General features: G+C 59.6%; 3 protein-coding genes across 8 annotated transcripts in view; 2 read left to right on the top strand and 1 right to left on the bottom strand.

Annotated features, from left to right (window-relative positions):
• CCND3 (cyclin D3) overlaps nt 1-12,594 on the top strand; it is a gene marked incomplete at its 5' end in the record, with an annotated part of 34,848 nt that extends 22,254 nt beyond the window's left edge. For 4 of the 5 annotated variants that reach the window (XM_080358468.1, XM_080358464.1, XM_080358466.1 and 1 more), the window contains 4 exons: nt 2,168-2,383; nt 7,938-8,097; nt 8,601-8,743; nt 10,866-12,594. In XM_080358468.1, the coding sequence (XP_080214594.1) occupies nt 2,213-2,383; nt 7,938-8,097; nt 8,601-8,743; nt 10,866-11,027 (636 nt within the window). In that variant the 3' untranslated portion in view covers nt 11,028-12,594. Of the gene's footprint in view, nt 1-360; nt 559-2,167; nt 2,384-7,937; nt 8,098-8,600; nt 8,744-10,865 lie in introns of those variants that run through there. The other variant, XM_080358465.1, reaches the window with a different exon arrangement.
• A 1,030-nt stretch (nt 12,595-13,624) lies between these two features.
• BYSL (bystin like) lies at nt 13,625-16,467 on the bottom strand. The gene is made up of 7 exons (XM_080358175.1): nt 16,115-16,467; nt 15,606-15,768; nt 15,398-15,536; nt 14,995-15,128; nt 14,701-14,861; nt 14,411-14,513; nt 13,625-14,238 (listed from the first exon to the last, which is right to left on the bottom strand). The coding sequence occupies exons 1-7, from the start codon at nt 16,404-16,406 to the stop codon at nt 13,890-13,892; spliced, it is 1,341 nt and encodes a 446-aa protein (XP_080214301.1). The 5' UTR covers nt 16,407-16,467; the 3' UTR covers nt 13,625-13,889.
• Nucleotides 16,468-16,507: 40 nt separating this feature from the next.
• Nucleotides 16,508-18,992, top strand: MED20 (mediator complex subunit 20). 2 transcript variants are annotated; one of them, XM_080358507.1, is made up of 4 exons: nt 16,508-16,555; nt 16,658-16,812; nt 17,485-17,738; nt 18,371-18,992. In XM_080358507.1, exons 1-4 carry the CDS (start codon nt 16,542-16,544, stop codon nt 18,584-18,586), a joined length of 639 nt encoding a protein of 212 aa, XP_080214633.1. In that variant the 5' UTR covers nt 16,508-16,541; the 3' UTR covers nt 18,587-18,992. The 2 variants fall into 2 exon arrangements, with proteins under 2 accessions (XP_080214633.1, XP_080214634.1); XM_080358508.1 differs by lacking the exon at nt 16,508-16,555 and having other exon boundaries at nt 16,679-16,812; nt 17,490-17,738.
• The last annotated feature ends 1,061 nt before the right edge of the window (nt 18,993-20,053 follow it).

Below are 20,053 nucleotides of genomic sequence, written 5' to 3'. Positions count from 1 at the left end.
GGAGTCCCGGGGGTGGCCGGTCTCGGCCCCCCAACCCGCGCCTCCAACATGGCAGCAGCCCCCACGTGCTGCCAGCCCGCCGGCGCGCCCTTCGCCCCGCCCCCGGCAGGCGTGGCCACCGCCCGCTTTCGGCGCGTCGTTGCCGGTCGGCCCGCGGATTGGCCGGGAGGTGGCGGTGGCCCCGCCCACTCGGCGCACTTCGGCCGCCCGGGCTCCGTGGGGCGCCCCGGGGTGGGCGGCGGCCCCGCCCCCTGGGAGCGCGGCCAGTTCCCGGCGTCCCGCGGCGGCTGCAGCGGAGCCGGCGGGGTGTCCGGTGCCCGACTGTGCGTTCGCCCGCGCTGCCCGCCCTGCTCCGCGGCCATGGAGTTGCTGTGCGTGGAAGCCGTCCCCCGTGTGCCCCGCGCCGGGCGCGACCCGCAGCTGCTGGGGGACCGGCGGGTGCTGCAGAACCTGCTGAGCCAGGAGGAGCGTTACAGCCCCAACGTCTCCTACTTCCACTGCGTGCAGCGGGAGATCAAGCCCTACATGCGGAAGATGCTGGCATTCTGGATGCTGGAGGTACGGGGCTCCCCGCTGCCTCCGCGCCCTGCCCTGCCACCGCCGCTTTTCCGCGCTTGCAAACGTGCGCGCTGCTGCTGCGGCTGCTGCGGCGGGAGAAGCGCGGGGCAGGGGCGGGCGGACCGTATGCAGGGCTGCAAGGGACAGTCTAGGGGACAGGGAAGTCCTGCGGTCCCAGGGCTCCGTGTGCGCCGGCGGTCATGTCTCCGGTGTGGGGGTTATGCCGGTGGGGAGGGACGGCGCTGCACATGGAGGGTTGGAGGCGGGTGAGGAAGGCGCCTTGCACCGTGCAGTGTCTGTGCTGGGAGACGCGATTGTCCCGTGCAGGAGGAGCAGAAAACCCCGAACCCACAGCCTGTGCTGCCCCGCTACAGAGGGACCCCCAGTTTGCACCCAGCTCCGCCAGACTGGGCGGAGAGCTCAGCTGTGCAGCGGCCGCCCGGAGACGTGCGTGTCCTGAATGGGGCTGAAAACGCCCGATTAAAGGGGGAGAATAAGATCACTACCGCTTACTTCCCTAAATGAAAAATGAATGCAGCTCGCTGCGGGATGCAGTTCAGTGCAGGGGAAACCTCATGGGTCTCTTCTTGAGACCATCAGGGCAAACAGTCTCCATAAAGAAAGAACAGATTTTGCAAAGGACAAATGACGTTGGGATCAAGCCTGTCTGCTCTGCACCCCGGCCACTGTTGCAAGAAGCTGCCTGCTTCTGTCAAAAGAAATAATGAACGTTTTGCCTTCCCCCCCCCCACTGCTATTATTGTTCTGTTTCTGCAATTCCCTTCCTGAGAAGCGCAGTTAGATAAATGCTGCTCTGGAGCCTGTTCCTGTGCAGCTCTGGTGGCTGTGGAGGAGCGGGTGACACTTGGCGGTTGTCAGGACGGTGTCGGTGTCCCCAGGGCAGCTTGTGCAGGAGGAGGCGGCTGCTGCTGTGTGAGGAGAAACCTCAGTATTTTTATGGTTGTGTTGAAAGAAGGAAGTTAAATATGTTTTGATATTAGTTAAGAGATAAGAGCAGAGGACTGAAATTCAGAGCTCCTGGATTCTGTTCATGGCTGAAGGAGGAGAACTGTCAGACTCAACCACTGATCCGGGCTCCGCTGTTGATTCTTCTTGTGTCTCTGGACCACTTAAGGTGGAATTGCCAGAAGAAACGGTGGATCCTGCACTGTTTGGGCTCCAGCTGGAGATCTGCTAAAATTCCTCATTTTCTGCATAGGTCCCCAGTCCCCACAGAGCAGAAGATGGCAGCTCTGCTCTACAGCTGCCCGGAGACCTTAAAAAAGGGGCCAAATAATGCAGTTTTGGTCTTACCTTATTTGTGCGCTTTTTCTAGCAACACATAAGTTCTGCTTCTTTCCACAGGAAGATGAAGTCTTAGGGCATTGGTCAGCCTTGTTGCTGCTGTAATCCCCCCGAAGTCATCGGCTTCGCACCCATAGCTCATTTATTCCTTAGCACTGAGGTGCCTCCAGGGCCCTGCAGACAAGTGTGAAACACCATCGCAACCAAAAGCTTTGAAGCTGTGGTGCAGGCAGGAGCTGGGGAGTCCTGTGCTGATTAAAACTTCCTTTTTATTTTATTTATTTTTGTAACTGGGTTTTGTCAGGTGTGCGAGGAGCAGAAGTGCGAAGAAGAGGTCTTCCCCTTGGCCATGAATTACGTGGATCGCTACCTGTCGTCGGTCTCCATGCGGAAGAGCCACCTGCAGCTGCTGGGAGCAGTCTGCATGCTCCTGGCGTCCAAGCTGCGCGAAACCATGCCCCTGACCGTGGAGAAGCTCTGCATCTACACAGACAACTCCATCACACCGCAGCAGCTCCTGGTAACCACCTCTATCTTGAGCCCTCCGCCTCCTCCCCGGCTCGCTTTATCTCCTGCATCCTGCTGCTTGGCAGCACCCTGGCCTCTGTGTCTCCTCCTGTTCTCTTTTTCCTCTGCGTTCCTCAACCACCCTCTTCCGCTCCTTGTCCCGGTGGGTGCGGTGCCAAGGGGAGGGAATGAGCGGGACCTTCTGCTGCCCAGGTCCTGCTCTGCGCCCTTTGGTTAGAGCAGGGCTGCTTCGCCTCCCCCATCGCATGCTCAGGCAGAAGCTGTGTAGGCTCTGAAAGGCAAAGCATTTTCTCGTCTGATAAAAGTTCAGAGCAAAGATCCAAACCTCAGAGCTCAACTTTGCCAGTGGGGGAGGAAATTGGAGAACCCCTTTTCTTGGGGGCCTTCTGTGCTGGGAGGAAGCAGCCACCTCGCTTCGAGTGACAAACACCCCTGGAGACAGTTTGTCTACGAGAATTTCTCAGGGTTAGTCATCGCCTTATTAAATACCTATTTTTTTTTTCGGGCTGGGGTGGGTGAGATGATCTGAGTGTGATTTGTCCCCAGGGTGGGGAGTGAACCCACAAAACTTTCAGATGTGAATCGGAAGGGAGTTCTGGTAACTGGGGAACTCTTGTATGAACGTGGATTTTCCAAGTGCCCCTGAAGGTTGGGGAAAACCCCCGCAGCTCCATCCCTCGCTCCCCAGACTCACTTGTGGGTGGTTGTTGCCTTAAGTAACACTCACAGAAAAAGCATGTGGATCGTTACCACGAACACTGGTGAGGGATGGGAATGCACAGAGGAAACATGACTGCTCATTGCTCCTCTGGATGCTGAGCTGTGGCGGTGCTGCGGGGTCTGCCACAAAACCTCGGTGTGCAGGGGCTTTCTCCTGCTTTGCCAGCACAGCTTCGCCCTGGAGACGGGAATGGGAGCTGGTTTGTGTTCACTTTTCTGCTGGGCTGGCAAAAGTTGCCCCAGTTGCAGAGGGAACAAGCTGAGCAGGAGGTGCCCAGCAGCCTCCTTGGGGGCAAACGGGCTGCGTGTCCCAGCGAGGCCGCTGCTTTCTCAGGAGCGTGGAGCTGATCAAAACACGTGTCGTGGGCTGGGTCAGGTTTGTGTCCCTTCGGAGCGGTGGGTGAGCTCTCTGTCCAACAGGAATATGGGTTGCAGAGAGGCCAACTTACAGCCACACTTCACCTCCATCTCCCTCTCTGGTTCAGGCTTTAAAGGGAGTCCCGCTGCCATCACCCCTGCAGAGCATCCCAGCAAATTCTAGTGATTGCTGCAGCGTGGACCTTGGGCTACAAGGAATTGGACTTGGTGTGCACCTTGTGCGTATCTCATGGTCCCAATTGTATTTCATTCTGATTTATCTGTTGATTTATTCTTGGTGAGGGTTGGATTTTTTCAGCTGAATCTGGACCTTTGTAGCGGGCTGTCCTAAGGAGAGCGGTTAGGAGAGCACGTGCATCATCCCTGGAGCTATCCCTTCACTCTCGCACTCAAACGCTAACACCTCCTCGCTCAGAGTCTCTTTTATTTCTTTCCCCCAGCGGTCTGTCAGCAGGAAGCTGTGGCCAAGCGGTGCCACAATATTCATCTTCCTTTCTCCCTCTGGGCAGTGTCGGGGTGGGGAGGAAGAAGGGAAGCACTGTCTGCCGCCTGTTGCTCGCTCCCGCTGGTGCAGGTTTTGCTACCGGAGTTCTCCTTCTCCTTTCTGGTGTCTTTTTCCCCACCAGGATCCCAGGACACACACAACGGGCGGCACAGCTTGACACTGGGCGCCGAGCTCCTTCATCCTTGTGCTCCGGAGTCAATGTGCAGTTGAGGCGGACAAGAATGGCTTCATTTTGGGGGTCAAAAGTCCTTTCTTGGGATAGCCCGAGACAGCTTGGCATCCCTTTTCTCTTTCCCAAGGGGATGCCCGTGTGGACTCAGTAACGTGGGGTTTATTGCTGGTAGTCGGTGCGAGCAGAAGGAATCACAAACCAGCCCTTCAGCAGAGGTGCTGAGGCATTTGCAGGTGTCTGATGCACTGCACCCCAGATCCAGGGTCAGCTTTCCCTGCCCCACAAGGCTTTCGGTGGATATTTAACCCTGTTGGGAGCAGACCCTGCTCCAGCCTCCCATCGCTCCCCACTCTCAAAAGGGATTGGAGGTAACACCTTTGCTTTGGGACCTGACGAGCGTTAATGCCCTGATTACAAAACCAGGGCGAGCTGCTGTTTTCTTCCTCTGTGCTAATCGTGGTGATGTTACTTCTCTTTCACAATCCTGCAGTGGAAGAGGGTGGGGAGGGGAAAGGGAGCTTCTCCATCCAGGTTTGGACAATGGTGCATCCTGGACCGGTGCCGTCGCAGCGTCCAGCGCATCCCGTGGCCCTGGGGGGAAGCGGCTCCCTTCCCGGTGCTTTGCTTCCTTCTCGTGCAGGGATGCTTGGCACCAGCTCGGCGGTTTGGAAGGGACACATTTGAAACAAAATCTTGATGAAGTTATTCTAGGTAGAAGGAAATGATGCAACGAGGGACTTGTCCATTTGGAGGAAGTTGGATTTCCGTCAAGGGTGTTATCTAACCTGCCTTTTTTTTTTAATAAAGGCTTTTCTGGCCTGTGCAAGAGGGTGTTCGGCTGCTTGAAGGTTGGGGAGAGCAGTTGTAGGTCACCTTCATCCTCCTGCTTTGCCACTAATACACTGTCTTGCCTCTGAGGTCTTTGAGCAAAGGTCAGTGTTGCAAACCACCAGGTATTTCCTAGCAAAGACCTTCAGCAGGATCAAGGCACTGGGCAGATAACGGAGCAGCAGTGCCAGGAGGCCACAAAGAGCAGAAATAAGGGCAGGAGGTAACAGCTGAGCAGGAAGGGATGTTCACTTGTGGCAGAGCATTGAGCTCCCAGCAAACGTGCTTGTGTTTTACTGCTCATTGCACGGGTCGGGTAGACATAACCGTTCCTGCATCTGAAGTTGGCACCTTTACCCTTGACATCCAGACTTGAGCTCTGGTCAGGCGACAGAAACAAACGTTTGCCCCAGATTTCCTGTTTGCAGCTGGACTCTCATGGCTGCTCATTTCTGTAGCTGTGTCTCAGCGGCTGGGGCGGTGGGCGGCCAGCAGCAGCAGCTCTTTCCACCCGCTTTCTGAGTCAGCGCAGCCTGCTCCCGCTTCGCCGCTGTCTCGTTGAGCCTGCGATCGTGTGAAATGGGACCTTGTCAACGGGAGGGACAAAATTGAGCGCAACCTTCTCCTGCTACAGCATGGAGCTGGGCGCTGCTCCGGCACCACCACCTCCTGCGTGTGTGGGTGTGCTGAGGGTAGAGCTCCATGTGCAGAGTGACTGTCGCTGCATGAAAAAGGGAGAAACTGGCATGCCTGTCACATCCTCAGCTGCGTTTGCAGAGCTGTAAATGGAGTAGAACTGTCTCTGCTTGTGCCGCGGGTCTGTCTCAGTGAGAGGGGCAGAGGCAGCAGCCGGGGCTGTTTCAGTGCAGTGGGGCTGAGCTCCGAGATCACCGTGTCAGGGCAGGCAGTGGGAAATGCTCACTGCTTCCCTTCCCTTCTGTTCTTTGTGGTGGGATGGAGGGGAGCTCTGTCCTGGGCAGTGTCTGCCCCACAGGTGCTGGCTGAGCGTGGGGAGCTCTGTCCTGGGCAGTGTCTGCCCCACAGGTGCTGGCTGAGCGTGGGGAGCTCTGCCCCGGTGATCCTGCAGTAGGACCCGCTGCATTCCCAGCAGCGGGATGCTTGGTGGGCAGCGCTGGCAGCTCACAGCCCTTCCCCAGGAGGGTGGGCTCCCCAGGCTGGAGAAACAAAGGGACATTTTCCATTTTCTTCCTCTCTTTCATTAGCCAGGCAGAGGCTGATTTAATTAGGTGCAAAACAAAATGCCAGGAAAAGGATGTTTGCTATACTGAGTGGTGCCGTTATGAACCTGCTCGCCTATCTCTTGCAGCCTTTTGTTCTGCTTCTTCCACAGATAAGTGATTCAGAGATTCTGACATGCTGCTCTGCGAGTGGCGTCCCCAGGGTGAGCCGGGGAGGCAGGAGCAGGGTGGGTTGGCAGGAGAGCGGCTTCCCTGAGCTAAATCCTGTGAGCCGGTGACAGTCCTTGGCGCCTGGCGCCTTCAGCTGGCACCTCAGCGCCGGCTGGGGCCGGGACCAGCCCTTTGGAACAACGAGGTTTTTAAGAAGACGATGAGCCTATGTACTGCCTGGAAAAGAGCTGCTTTTGTGCATTGCAAGGGGACGGGCTGTTGTCCCCAAGCAGCCCTGGTGTGGCAGGAGCCGGCGTGTCCCAGGTGAGGTCTCGCAGCCGAGCTGATCTGCGCCCTGGATCTCCCGAGGACAAAGCGTGTCCCGGCAGGGCCGGGCTCGCTGCCACGCGTGCTCTGCTGGCTCCGGGAGCTGCCGCAGCTCTGGGGAGAAACAGGGAGCGAGAGCTGGGCGCTGCTGGGCTGCTATCCCCTCCGTGCTCAGGTGCTAGGTTTCTTCTTGCTTTTATTCTGCAAATTTGGCTTAAAAATACGGTGCGTTTGGCCTCACGGGGGGTTTGGAGCAGGTTGAGCAACGCTGCTCATTTGAGCAACCCAAACTGGTGGTGTTGTGTAAGGGGAAAGTGGGTTTAAAGAAAAAAACAAACAAGAGAGAAAATGAAGATGTGCCCTTACAAAAAATCTCACTTCTTCAAAGCCATCTGTTGCGGCAGCCCTTTGGCACGGCTGCGCGCAGCGCTGCGCTTGTAATCCTAGACTGCTCAGGAACAGAATAGATGTTCTGCTGGGTAGGACTGGGCCCTGAAATGGAGACGTATGATACAAATCCCAGCAGGAAACTGAGCACAGGCATCCCAAATTCTGTGCTAAGGCTCGAATTGTGGGGTCCCCTTCCTTACACCATGCTGGGTGGCACCTGGAGCCCGTCGGGTTTGCCGGGTGGTGGCTCTGCCAAGCGCTCTGCGCTTCGGTGGCCTTGGCGGCGTCAGGACTAATGCGCAGAGCTGGCGGAGCCCGAGGGGCTGGGCAGACGAGAGGAGCCCCAGGGAGCACCTGGCTCTCCCGCCATCTGCTCCCATTTGCAGCTTGTGCAGAGACCAGATCATGGGAAGGATCACGGCGATCCCTGCGAGACGCTCGGAGAGCGGCACAACGCGGGACGGAGTCGCTGGGCAGCACCAGCGGGTGTTGGGTGTGTGTCCGCAGGAGAGGAGCGGAGCAGCAATGCGGGAATGGGGTGTCCTCGTGCTGGATTGTCCTCTGCGGGCTGCTGCAGCCACCTTGCGACGCAGAGGGTGTCAAAGGCTGATCCCACTGCACCTTGGGAAGAAGAAACCAGATTTATCGCTTCCTCTCCTGGTCTTTATTCCCAGCTTTGCAACAGCTCAAGGCTGGATTTGGGCCATAGTCGCAGGGCAGGGACGTTCCCCCTTTTCTCCACTGTCTCGTGGATTGTGCTGTTCTGCCGTCCCTTCCCCAAGTGCTGGCCTTACCTGCCCTTGAATCTTGTGAGTGTTTTTGCCTGGTTGAGCCCCACTGAATAATGTTCTGTCTGTTTGTCTGTCTGACTCTGCAGGACTGGGAGGTTCTTGTCCTGGAGCAGCTAAAGTGGGACCTGGTCTCGGTGATAGCAAATGATTTCTTGGCTCACATCCTCCATCGCCTCCCGCTGCCGAAGGACAAGATGGAGCTGGTGAAGAAACACGCGCAGACCTTCATCGCGCTGTGTGCCACGGGTGGGTGTCTGCTCGGCCGGAGCCCCTGGGGTGCTGGGGGGTGGTAACTGGGGGTGCTGAGCACCTGCCTGCCTTCAAATCAGAGCGTTTGGCTGCGCAGTGACATGTTTTCTGCCCCTGACAAAGTGGGATAATGGTGCTGGGGGCTCTTAGTGGGTACCCAAAAGATGCCAGGGAAGAACAAAGCTGCCGAGGCGCCCCTGTTGCTGCGGGAGAGCACCAGGGTGAGGGCTGGGCTGAATCTGAGCTGTCGTCAGCCTCGCTCTGTGTCACAAGAGCAGCCTCGTCTTCAGGATTTGTTTTGGTGGAGGGACCCAGAGAAGCAGCTCCGTGCAGCCGCTCCGGTGCTCACCCTGTCTCTGTTCCTTCACCCCCGTTTCCCTGTGCTGAGCCAGAGACCCCTCTGTCTGCCCCGCTCAAGTTTTCCAGGGAAATCAGTGACAAGAACTCACCATGTGCATCCCTGCTAACGGCCGCTTCTTGTGTCCCCTCCCTGGCTCTAGACCACACTTTTGCCATGTACCCCCCCTCCATGATCGCGACGGGCAGCATCGGGGCAGCGATCCACGGCCTGACGATCTCTGTGAACGATTTCAGTGGCGAGGCCGTCACCGAGCTGCTGGCCAGCATCACGGGCACGGAGGTGGTGAGTGCTCACGGGGGACACAAAGCGGTTTTGCTGCTGGATCTGCTGGAAACCTTTCCTCTTTCTGCTGCTCGTTCTTAGAGGGAGAGGTGGTTCGGCTGTTTGTAGTGATGCCGACTTTGCTTTGAGGAACGCCTGGAGATGAGGGAGCATCTCCACACGCGGTTTGTCAGTCCCGTGGCCGCGGTTGGCTCCTGGCTCCTGTGCCGAGCGGGACGAGCTTGGGAGCCGTAGAGCGGCAGCACAAAGGGGAGCGGCTGTTCCCCACGGGCAGGTGGCCGGGGGATCGGGTTGACGCAGTGGGATGGGGCAGCAGGAGAACCCGGGCTCGGCATCTGCTCAACCTGCGCCGGTGTCTGGTTGCAGGTGCCCAGCCTGGGGCGGGAAGGGGGGCGCGTTCCAGGACGCGGGCACAGCGTCGCTGTTGGGCTCCCTGTTCCCAGGTCGCTCCTGCCGCGGTGCAGTGATCGGCAGCTTTGCTGCTGCCAGGGGCCCCTTTTGATCTTCTCTTGTGTCCGAGCGCTGCGGCCGGCAGCCGGGCGGGTTGGTTACAGTCCCCTGACAGCCGCGCCGGGATTTGGAAAAGGTGCCGGTGCCGCGGCGGGCGGGAGGCTGCGCCGGGGCTTTGTCCGGCCAGGAGCGCGTCCTGATCTATTTGTGCGGCTTGCATTTTTTTAATTGTTTGTTTACCAGATGCTTTTTAAAGAGTGAATCAGTGCAGCCAGCTGCTCTCAAGCTGCTGCGGTGAATGGGGCCGGCGCTGAAACCTGCGCTGGGCCGGGGCTGGTGCAGGAACAGGTGGGAAGCAGGAGGGCACCAGAGGGAGCGAAACTGAGCCCCCAACCTCCGCTCCCCCTCCCCAGTCCGAGGGAGCATCTGGCCCGCCCGCCGAGGTGCCGCACACACAGGACCGCGGCAGCTCCCCAGCCACAGGGAGCCCTGAGGACGTGTCCACAGCGTTTCAGGGCTCCCGGGGGATGATGCTGCTCCCCAAACCTGGCCTTGCCATCCCCCTTTGGCTCTGCAGGTCCATGGGGACAATGGCACACGTCTGTGGCCAGCAGGAGCTGTGCCATCGCGCTGACCTGGCCTGTGGCAGCTCTTGGGGTGAGGCAGAGCAGGGGGCTCGCAGGCTGGACCAAGCGCAGCTGCCTGGGCAGCCCCCGAGGCTTGTCCAGCGGGGCAGGAGCCAGGCTGCCGCCTCTCAGCACCTCTGCCGAAACTGCCGACCGAGAGCCCGCGAGGCCCCGCAGCGAGCTGCCCGCGGCGGCCGCGCTGACGGGAAGCGGCGCGGGGAAGGGGAGGTGGGCGTTGGGGCGTTTGCTATTTTCGCTCCCCACATCCTCTGACAGTTTCTAAGAACCGGCAGCAGATTCCTGGTAAGAGATTTCGGGGTGTGACAATATCCAGGCAGCGCGCGCGGCCCCGCGGCGTCCGGCTCGGCCCTGGGGTGCAAAATGTCACCTCTGGCCCCTCGGTTTGAGCCCCACGGGTGCGGGGCCGGGACGAACCCGTTAGCGATGCCTCCGCGGCTCTTGGTGCATCATGGTGCTCTGGTGTCGAAGTGGAGGAGTTTCCTCCTCTGGTCACAGCTCTTGTGGGGAGCAAACAGCGGGTTTGCTTGTATTACAAGAGATGTGCGCTGCTTGCAGTCCCAGCACGGGGGTCCCTGCACCCCAGGGAGTCACGGGGGCTCCCCGGGGACGGCGGGAGGGGAGAAGCCTTGAGAGGAGCTCCGTGGCTGCAGCATCACTCTGGTGAAACCGTCGCTGGTGGGGCTGGGGAGTTTGGGCTGGTCTCAGCCCCGCGGAGCTCGCCGGCTGTGCCGCGGTGCTGGAGCCAGGCGCTGCGTCCAGGCGGAGCCCGGCTGCTTTGGGAAGCTCCGATGGGCACAACGTCTGCTCCTTGAGAATGTGGGGAGAAGACAACCAGAGCGCGGGACTTCTCACAGAGCGCAGCCACGCTGGAGATGCCCCTTGTCGGAGAAAGGCGGCTCTGGCTGCTGGGTTTAGATGCTCCAGCAGCCACAGACGTAGCCCAGCAGCTCCTCGGAGCTATTGATAAGGCTCCCAGCTCTGCACAGCAGAGAACTGAGGCCTCTTGTCCCTCTTGTGTCCCACAGGACTGCCTGAAGGCCTGTCAGGAGAAGATCGAGGCGGCCTTAGCCGAGAGCCTGAAGCAGGCGTCCCAAAGCCAACAGGAATACAGCGCTGCCAAGACTGCTGCTTACCCGGCCAGCCAGCCCACCAGCACCCCCACAGACGTCACGGACGTCAACCTGTGACCGGCCCCGCCTTCCCGAGAGCCGCCCGGCCCCGCCGGCCCAGGGACCCCAACGTCGCTGCACCCCCTGCCCGCCCCTCGGCGCCCGCTCAGGGTCCGTTCCGCTCGCTGGCGGCGCGGAGCAGGATGGGCCGGCCGGGCCGGCGGAGCCCGGCGCTGTTCGTCGGCTCCTGTTGGCGGCCGGGGTGAAGCGACGGTTTCCGCGGTGGCCGCGCACGGGGGCAGCTGGGGAGGGGGAGCAGGACCCGAAACGCAGTTGTAAGATGTTGCTCAGTTCGTGTTCCCCGGAGCCCTGCCACCGCTCGCTGTCTCCGCAGGGCTGTTCACCGTGACGACTCCCAGCCCGCGAGGGCGATCAGTCATGGCTAACGAGCCCCTTCCCCAGCCTCCGTGACCAAAATCCCTGTAACCCCCCAACGCACGCGGCTCCAAGCCAGAACTGGTGTCCGGGCAGAGGGAGCAGGTGCTTGCTGGCCCCGTGGTCCCCGTCGCTTTGTGCCTGTTTGCTGCAGCTCCGGGGTGGGTGGTGCAGCTGCTTCTGCTTGGAGGGGGAAACGTGTGGCTTGTTTGTTGTTGCCATTAGATTTGGGATTTGTGGGTTTTCGGCTTGCTTGGGGACGTGCTCCCCGCCTGCATGACGGCAAAGCCCTGGCCTCGGGGAGCAGCTCCCAGGTGAGGTTTGGGCGCAATCCCCTTGGCTTCCCGCTGCCCCACTGAGGCTGCTTAATTTATTGTTAACTGCTGGGAAACGGGGAGGGAGGAGGACGCGGCCGTTCTTGCTGTGGGGCCTGGACGCCGCTCTCCTCTCCTTCCCAATGAGTGCCTTCGCCCTTGTCCCCTTCCCCGCCTCCCTGGGCAAGGGGAGACTCTTGGAAGCTGGTTGTGTTTTTGTAGGTAGCTTAGACATCAGACTAGGTTTTAAGAAATCCCTTTGAATGTGCTGCTATGGTCTGAAATGCGTCTTCAGCTCCTCCAAGGCAGGGACCTCGGATCGTGCTCGGGGGCTGCGCTGGGGGTGGCTCCAAGTTGTGTCCTCATCCAGCCGAAAATTTGCTGCGCACTTGAGTTGAAAAGCAAATATTGCAATTTTTGTATTGTTGTTGATCCTGTCTGTTAGGTTTTATAAAAAAGTGTTTTAAAAAAAAATAATGCTGCTTTTCTAAGAGGAAAACCATTAAATAGTAGGATTGTATTAACAAGGAGAAGCCAGAGAGACCCTGCGGGAGGGGAGGCGGATGCTGCTCCGTGTGCTCTGGATCTGTGGCTGTTGTCCCGCGGAGACGTGGAGCGGGCGGTAGGAATCTTCCTTTTTGGATGCCACTAGAAACAAAAGTCTTATCAGGTGGAAAAGGATGGGGCTGCTGCTCTTCCCCCAGCCTGGTTTCTCCAGAAGAGCCTCTGCTGCTGCCTCCCGCCACCGGGGCTGGGGGCGCAGAGCCTGTCTGTACAAAATTTTTTATATATATATAAATGAGTTTTAATTTAAGAATAAAGTGGTTTGGTGTTCACACGCAAGAGGCCCGCTGCTGGGAGAATCAGAGGACCAGATGATGTTGCAATAAAGTATTTTAAACAAGCGCGAACGCCTCGAGGGTTTCCCTGCGCGATCCGCTGGGGCTGCGCTGCCCTGGCGGAGCCGCTGATCTGCCCCACATGGCGCGGGGGCCCGGCAGCCCCTGGGCTGCTCCCCGTGTTCCCCGGCCCCGTGTTCCCCGGCCCCAGCACGGGGTGAAGGGAGCGGGCAGGACAGCACCAGCTCCGGCCTCGCTGACGCTGCAGCACCCGCGGGACTCGCTGCGCATCCCCAGGGCAGCTCATGGATGGTGGTGGTGAACACAGAGTCCAAACGCCTTCCTGTGGGCAAGGTGGCTGCCACTTCACCCCCCAGCAGCTTCGAGCCACCGTCCCTCTCGCCGACAGCGCGTGGGGTGCGTGTGAGCCTGGGCTGTCGCTGGCGCTCATTGGCTTCTGGCTTCTTCTTAAAGAAAGGAGATAGAAATCACAAAGCCAAGGGAAAGGCGCTGCGGTGTGTGCGCAGCCTGGGCGGCTGGGCTTCGCGTGCGGCTGCGCTTCATGTGGCTTCTGCTCCCACCGCTGTCACGGGAGAAGGTGGCAGCTCCCGGGAGAAGGGACGGGCGCAGCTGTCCCAGCACCACGCGCTGCGCGGGGGCTCTTCCCCACAGTCCAGCAGGACTTTGTGCCTGTTCAGCGGCGAGACCAGGGAATCGCGACACACAAACCGCAGTGTCGCCACGTCGCCGCCAGCAGCTCTGCAGGGTCAGCTCAGCGCCACGTGGGACGCGGGAGGAAAAGCCCCCGCAGGGTTTTCCCACAGAGGTGGCCCGTGTGCGTGGGCCGGTCGGGCACGCGGCTTCACCAGCCCCACTGAGCTGAGCTACAGCCGGGACAGATCGGGGAGTGTTTTGGGGAAATCCAGAGAGGGCAGAGGGGGTGTGCAGGGGACCCTTTGCAATCTGGGGACAGGTGCGCAAGGATTCCTTGTGGCACCAGCGACTCCACCTGCAGCTCTGCAGAACGCTGGGGCTGGTGGATTTGCTCTGCCACCTGCTGGGGACAGGACAGGGATGTGATCGGTAGACACGGCTTTGGGTTTTATTTTCCAATATAGGAACAGGCCAAACCCTGGCGGGTGCTGCTGGCACCAGGTTCCAGGTGGGACGGGGCTGCCCTGCCCGTGACGAGCAGCAGGGAGCACAGTCCGGCTCTGCGGGCACAGCGGAACCTGGCGCCCACGCTGTGGGCTCCCGCGCTGCTCCCCACACTCCGCTCACACGGAGTTCCCAACCGCACAGAGAATCGTCCCCGGAGCAGCTCAGGCTGCGCGTTGCCCGGCTCTCCCCGCTCAGTCCGTGGCCGCCGGCTGCTGCCCCTCCACATCCCGCGTCTTGGAGTTCACCAGCTCCCTCCGGATCTCCGGCGAGATCTGCGGGTGGCTGTGGAACTTGAGCAGCTCCAGCAAAGCCTCCTTCTGCTCCGAGGACAGGTCCTCCTTGTAGCGCTGGGCGAAGGCCAGGAAGCTCTGGTGCCACAGCACGGGCAGCTCCCGCTGGTCCGTGCGGAACGCCAGGAAGTGGAAGACGAGGGCGTCCACCACGCGGAAGGGCAGCGCGTACTTCTTGTCGATGAGCAGCCGGAGGAAGATGCTGTTGGCGCCGCTGTACTGCATCTCGGCGATCTTCAGCATGGCCGCGCTGCGGGACAGAGGGAGCGGCCGGTGAGGGCAGGAGCCACCCCAAAAAGTGACAAACCTGGCCCTGAACCTTGAATCTCAACCCCGCAGGGAGGTGAGTGAACCCCCAAGCGCTGAGATGCCGCAGAGGCCGAGGGACAGCCCCGTGCCCCCCGCAGCCCCCAGCGCGTCACCTGGAGTGCAGGACGGGGATGGAGCACTTGGTGAGGATGCTGCCGATGATGATGGCCTCCCGCAGCGTGCAGGTCCCTGACTCACACAGCGGGATGAGGATCCCTGCGGGTGGAAAGAGGCAGCGCCTGCGTTAACCGCAAAACCCCGCGATCCCCGGACACACCGCACGCGGGGAACAGCAGCTGCCAGCGCTGGGGTTGCCGCGTCTGCCCGCCGTGCAACCAGCCCCAAACACCCTCAGACCACCAGACAAGACTGAGCCCGGTCCCAGTTCGCAGGGAGCCCCCACCTTTGAACCAGGCGGCCGGCTTGAACAGCGCCTTCTTCAGAGCCATGTACAGGTGGAAATTGAGGCGCTTGTACTCGGCGATGTCGTCCCTGACCCGTGGCAGCAGCACCAGGTTGTAGAACCGCTGCGCCATCCTCTCTTTCAGGTTGGATGAAAATATCCTGGGAAAAGCAAAGCACCAGGCGGGCTGTGGGGACAGCACGAGGGACGGGCTGGTGTTCTGTGAATCTGCTTCCAGTTACAGAAAGAAGAACTAAAAAGTCCCACACCAGCAGCTCCCAGGGATGATCGTACCTGGTGGCCTGGTACATGGCGGCTGCCGTCCACGTCTCCGGCTCCGTGATGTAGAGGATCTGCTCCCAGTTGGACAGGGCAGGAATGATTTTAAACGCCTTGGGGAGTTTCCCGCTCCTGTATTTGGACAGCACCTTAAAGACAGGGATATGGGCCAGGCAGTGACACGGGCGCTGACAGGGAGGGCTGCGGGATGCGTCTCAGGACCATAAGAAAGTTGTCCCCTCCCTTGGCATCTCTGGTGAGAAAGGACCATCCCAGGTCCTAAGAAAGGACCATCCCGGGCTCATCCCGAGCACCGCACTCAGGACGTCGTCACTCAGAAATTCTCCAGTGACTGATATAAACACCGCAGCAGTTCCTGCGCAGGGCGAGGATGGGACAGCAGCGGCTTTGGGCTCACCTCCCTGACGCCCCTGTAGACCTCCAGGACGCGCGGATCCAGCTGGGCCATGGGGCAGCCCGACAGCTCCGACAGCGCCGTCTCCACCTCCGTCTGCTTCTCCGTGATCTTCTCCATGATGATGTCGGCCAGCGTGCGCCTGGGCCCGCAGGGGGACAGTCAGAGACGCCCGGGGGGCGGCGGCCCCAGCCCGGCCCCTTCCCCTCACCTCAGCGGCGGGTTCTTGTTCATGAACATCTCGATGGCCGCCTCGTCCTCGGGGTCCACGGCCACCTCCCCGCCGTACTCGCCGCCCCGCCCTGCTGCCAGCGCCGCCTTCTCCAGCGACGGCCACTCATCGTCCTCCGAGTCCGAGCCGCCCAGCGCCGGGCCTGGATGAGCTGGGTGAGCCCGGGGCCCCGCACTGGGACACGGGGGGAGCGACCGGGGAGAGCTGGGGGAGGACCAGGGGAAATCGGGGGAGAACCGGGAGAGGACATGGGAGGAATCGGGGGCAAGACCGGGGGAGGAACTGGAGGGGACAATCAGGGAGAACCGGGAGAGGACCGCGGGGAACTGGGGGAGAACCGGGGGGGGACTGGGGAAGAACCTGGGAAGGACCGGGATAGAACCGGGGGAAACCAGAAGAGGACATGGGGGAAAGTGGTGGGGAGAACCGGAGCGGGACCCGGGAAAACGGAAGGGGAGCGGGGAAGAAGCGGGGGGAGCGGGGCTCACCCAGCGCCGTGCTGCGCTGCCTGGGGCCCGCGGGCTCGCCGGGCCCGTGCTCGGCCTCCAGCTCCTCCTGCTGCCGCCGCGCCTGCTCCAGGATGCGCCGGGACAGCCGCGGCTCCACATAGGCCTCCCCGCCGCCATCCGCCTCCTCGGGGCCGCCGCGCCGCTTCGCCCGCGCCGTGAGCCGCGGGGCCGCGTCCTGCAGGATCTGCTCGGCCAGCGGCAGCACCGGCCCGGGGCCGGAGCCAGAGCCGGAGCCGGGACCGGAGCCCCGCGCCCGCCGGGCCTTGGGCATCGCGGCGCCGGGACCGGGACCGGGACACGGGACAGACACGCGTGCGCCTCAGCCACGCCCCTTCCGGCGCCGCGGCAGCCACGCCTCTTCCGGCGGGCGGCGGTACTTCCGTCCCGGCGCGGCGGGCGGCTCAGCATGGGCGTCACCTGGTACCGGGGCGGGAAGGGCCGGGGAGCGGGGCGGGCGGGCGGGCCCGGCAGGGTCCGGCGGCTCCGTGAGCGGCTCCGTGAGCGGCTCCTCTCCGGTTGCAGCGTGGCGCAGGTGCCGGTGGCCGAGGGGAAGAGCGTCCAGCAGACGGTGGAGCTGCTGACGCGGAAGCTGGAGCTGCTGGGGGCCGAGAAGCAGGGGACGTTCTGCGTGGACTGCGAGACCTACCACACCGCCGCCTCCACCATCGGCAGCCAGGGTCGGTACCGGGAGCACCGCGACGCCCCGGGTCCCTCCTTTACCCCGCAGCCCCCGCCTTGCCCGGCCCTTGGAGGAGCTTTCCCGTGGGATGCACAGAACGTTTTGATTGGAAAAACCCTCAAGCTCATGGAGTCCAACCGTAACCCACCCCTGTCCCTGCCCCATGTCCTGAGAACCTCATGTCCGTCTGTCCAGCCCTCCAGGGATGGTGACTCCAGCACTGCCCTGGGCAGCCTGTTCCAATGCCCCACAGCCCTCTGGGGAAGAAATTGTTCCCAAGATCTAACCTCACCCTCCCCTGGCGCAACTTGAGGCCGTTTCCTCTGCTCCTGGCGCTTGTTCCTGGGGAGCAGAGCCCGACCCCCCTGGCTCCAAGCTCCTTTCAGGCAGTTCAGAGATCAGAAGGTCTCCCCTCAGCTCCTGTTCTCCAGCTGAACCCCCAGGTCCCTCAGCCGCTCCATCACATTGTGCTCCAGGCTGTGTCCTGGGGTTATTTGGTGTCTGTGTTTTTTTTCTGTGAAAGTTGTTAAAATGCGTTTTGCAGGCTGCATTTTGGTCTTGAGAGGGCGGGTGTGAGTCCCCCCATCCAGCCCCGCCGTGCCCGTCTCCGAGGGGCCGTCACTGTCCCTCGGGGGAGGTGGGACCCCAAGCGCCGCTGCTGTCGTTTCAGGGCAGACAGGGAAGCTGATGTACGTGATGCACAACTCCGAATATCCCCTCAGCTGCTTCGCCCTCTTTGAGAACGGCCCCTGCCTCATCGCGGACGCCAACTTTGATATCCTGATGGTGAAGCTGAAAGGATTTTTCCAGAACGCCAAGGCCAACAAGATTGAGAGCCGGGGCACCCGCTACCAGTACTGCGACTTCTTGGTGAAGGTGGGCACGGTCACCATGGGGCCCAGCGCCCGCGGGATATCTGTGGAGGTGAGAATCGTCTGTGGAGGGTACGGGATACAAGTGCAGATGGGGAAACCCCACGTTGCAGGCTAGATGAGAAATCCCGAGTCCCTTCTGCGTCTCGGTGTGTTGCTCATTGCTGGTGGTTTATCCCGGATGTGTTTGTGTACGCAGCAGGCAGGGTACTTGTCTCCTGTTCACAACAAGGTTTAATTTAGGCAGGTGCTTTAGTGCTTTGAGTTTAGTAGTTTTTTCAGGGTTTGCATTTGAACTTATTCCTGGTTTGGGGCCAGATTCATATTTAGTAAAATGCTTTAAGCCCAATCTCAAGGCTTTTTCCAGCTGAAAGATGTCACAGCCACACGAGTGGTCGGACCTACCGGCACACGGGAATGAAGTTTGGGTTTGGCAGGGTTACTGTTAATGTGATGTTTGAATCGGTGTCCTGAGAGCTTAATTACTGGGGATTTAATAAAAACAGTGCCCTCACAGGGTGTGGTTCACCTTCCCTTTCCTTTTGAAGGGGTGGCTTGCATGTCCATCCTCTGTATTTGTCCTTGTTACATGCCAAACGTTCTCTGATGTTTCTATGGGAAGGATTGTCTCTGTAGAGAGAGCGCGTTGCCTCTTACAAGGCTGAGGCCGTGGTTTCGCTGCAGGTGGAGTACGGCCCCTGCGTGATCGCCAACGACTGCTGGAACCTGCTCATGGAGTTCATGCAGAGCTTCATGGGCAGCCACGCTCCCGGCGTCCCCTCCGTGTTCGGCACCAAGCACGACAGCGTCTACGGCCCCGCGGACACCATGGTTCAGTACATGGAGCTCTTCAACAAGATCCGCAAGCAGCAGCAGGTGCCCGTGGCCGGGATCAGGTGAAGGGGAGTCCTGGAGCTGGAGCCACCGCGTCCTTCAGCCCCTGGGACCGGGAGTCCCTCTGAACAGCCCCACTGGAGGCAGCCCCAGGTCGTGGGTTTTGTTGTTTTCAGTCTCTTTCCTGTCTCAAAGCAAAATTCTGTGCGTGTTTCTTGTTCTTCCTCATGGTTTGGAGCGTGTCTGGGACCGGGCCCGTGCTTCTGATGGTTCTTTGTACGGCGCTTTGTGCAGGGGGTTGCTGTTCGTTAGCAGGAGGGGAGAGGACGAATTCCAGCCAAATGTGTGTGAGGGCAGAGCTTCCCTGATTGCAAACAGCTGCAGGAGAGACTTTTAATTTTTGTTTTTTAGATATCTACATCAAAATATCTTGTTATTTTTCATGAAAATAAAAAGCTGTATTTTGTGAGGAGATGGAGTCTTTCCGCACAGGAAGCGTTGTGCTGTTTCCTATTGTTTATTTACAGCTTTTGAAATTTTCTGTTGAATGGAGACGATTCTTCAGCATGGTTTTATCTTCAGTTTGGCTCAAGAGCTCTATATCCCTGAAGCAAACTAATATTCCTGTGGCAAAGTCTGCAGGAATTCTGGCATTCCTGTTACAGCTGTGTTCTTAGCTTGCCTTCATCTTTTATATCTGATGGGAGCATTAAAACCTGCTACCTCTCAGATGGTGCTGATGAAGCCTCATGATAAATAAATGAGGCAGGAGCCCTCTCACGCATTGAAGAGAACACCAGGCGTTTATCTCATGTTTGACTGGTGGGTAATGAATATCCCATCCCTGCACACCATTTGAGAACTCCTGTAACTTCACCAGATTGAATGGAGTCAGGAATGATTTGGGGAGTCGGGAATGATTTGGGGAGTCAGGGCCAAAAACTTATTATAAGACTTAACCCGCACAGGACGGGCGGGCGCAAAGGAGGCGTGGGGGTGGTTTTAGGACGGGAGATTTGCAAGAAGGACGGTGGGTTCCTCGGGGAGGAGCCCCACGCGTCTCGCTCACAGAGAATCTCGTTGGGTCTTGAAGAGTCTGAAGAGCAAATAAAACAGAAATGGATTTCTCCTCAATGGATTTTTTCTTCTGAAGCAGGAGGTTTTGTGACTTGATTTGCTGGCTAGTGCAGAACTAGTTATTTACATTTATACCTTTAAGTCTAATTAACTGTTAGAGTGCTGTAGCTTTTAGTCTGGGCATTTCATAAATGTAAACAGCAGTGGGTCCAGAAGGATCTGGTTAATGAGCCGTAATAAATGGCATAATGTGCCAAAAGTGTGTTAGAAATTCCAGCATGCTGAATATACTGGATTTTTGCAACTCTTAGCTCAAGTTCATGACATGTGCACTGACTTCAGTGGGACTATTAATCTTCAGTGATGAAAACTCAGCGAGAATCTGACCTGCTGTTGTTCCACATAGTTAAATGTGGCTGGGAAAACTTAGGAAAACGAACTGCAGCCTTTGTAGGG

Source organism: Nesoenas mayeri (genome assembly GCF_963082525.1).
Source record: "Nesoenas mayeri genome assembly, chromosome: 23".
NCBI classification, from domain to species: domain Eukaryota; kingdom Metazoa; phylum Chordata; class Aves; order Columbiformes; family Columbidae; genus Nesoenas; species Nesoenas mayeri.
Note: the sequence above shows the minus strand (reverse complement) of the source record. Positions and strands in the feature narration are given on the sequence as shown.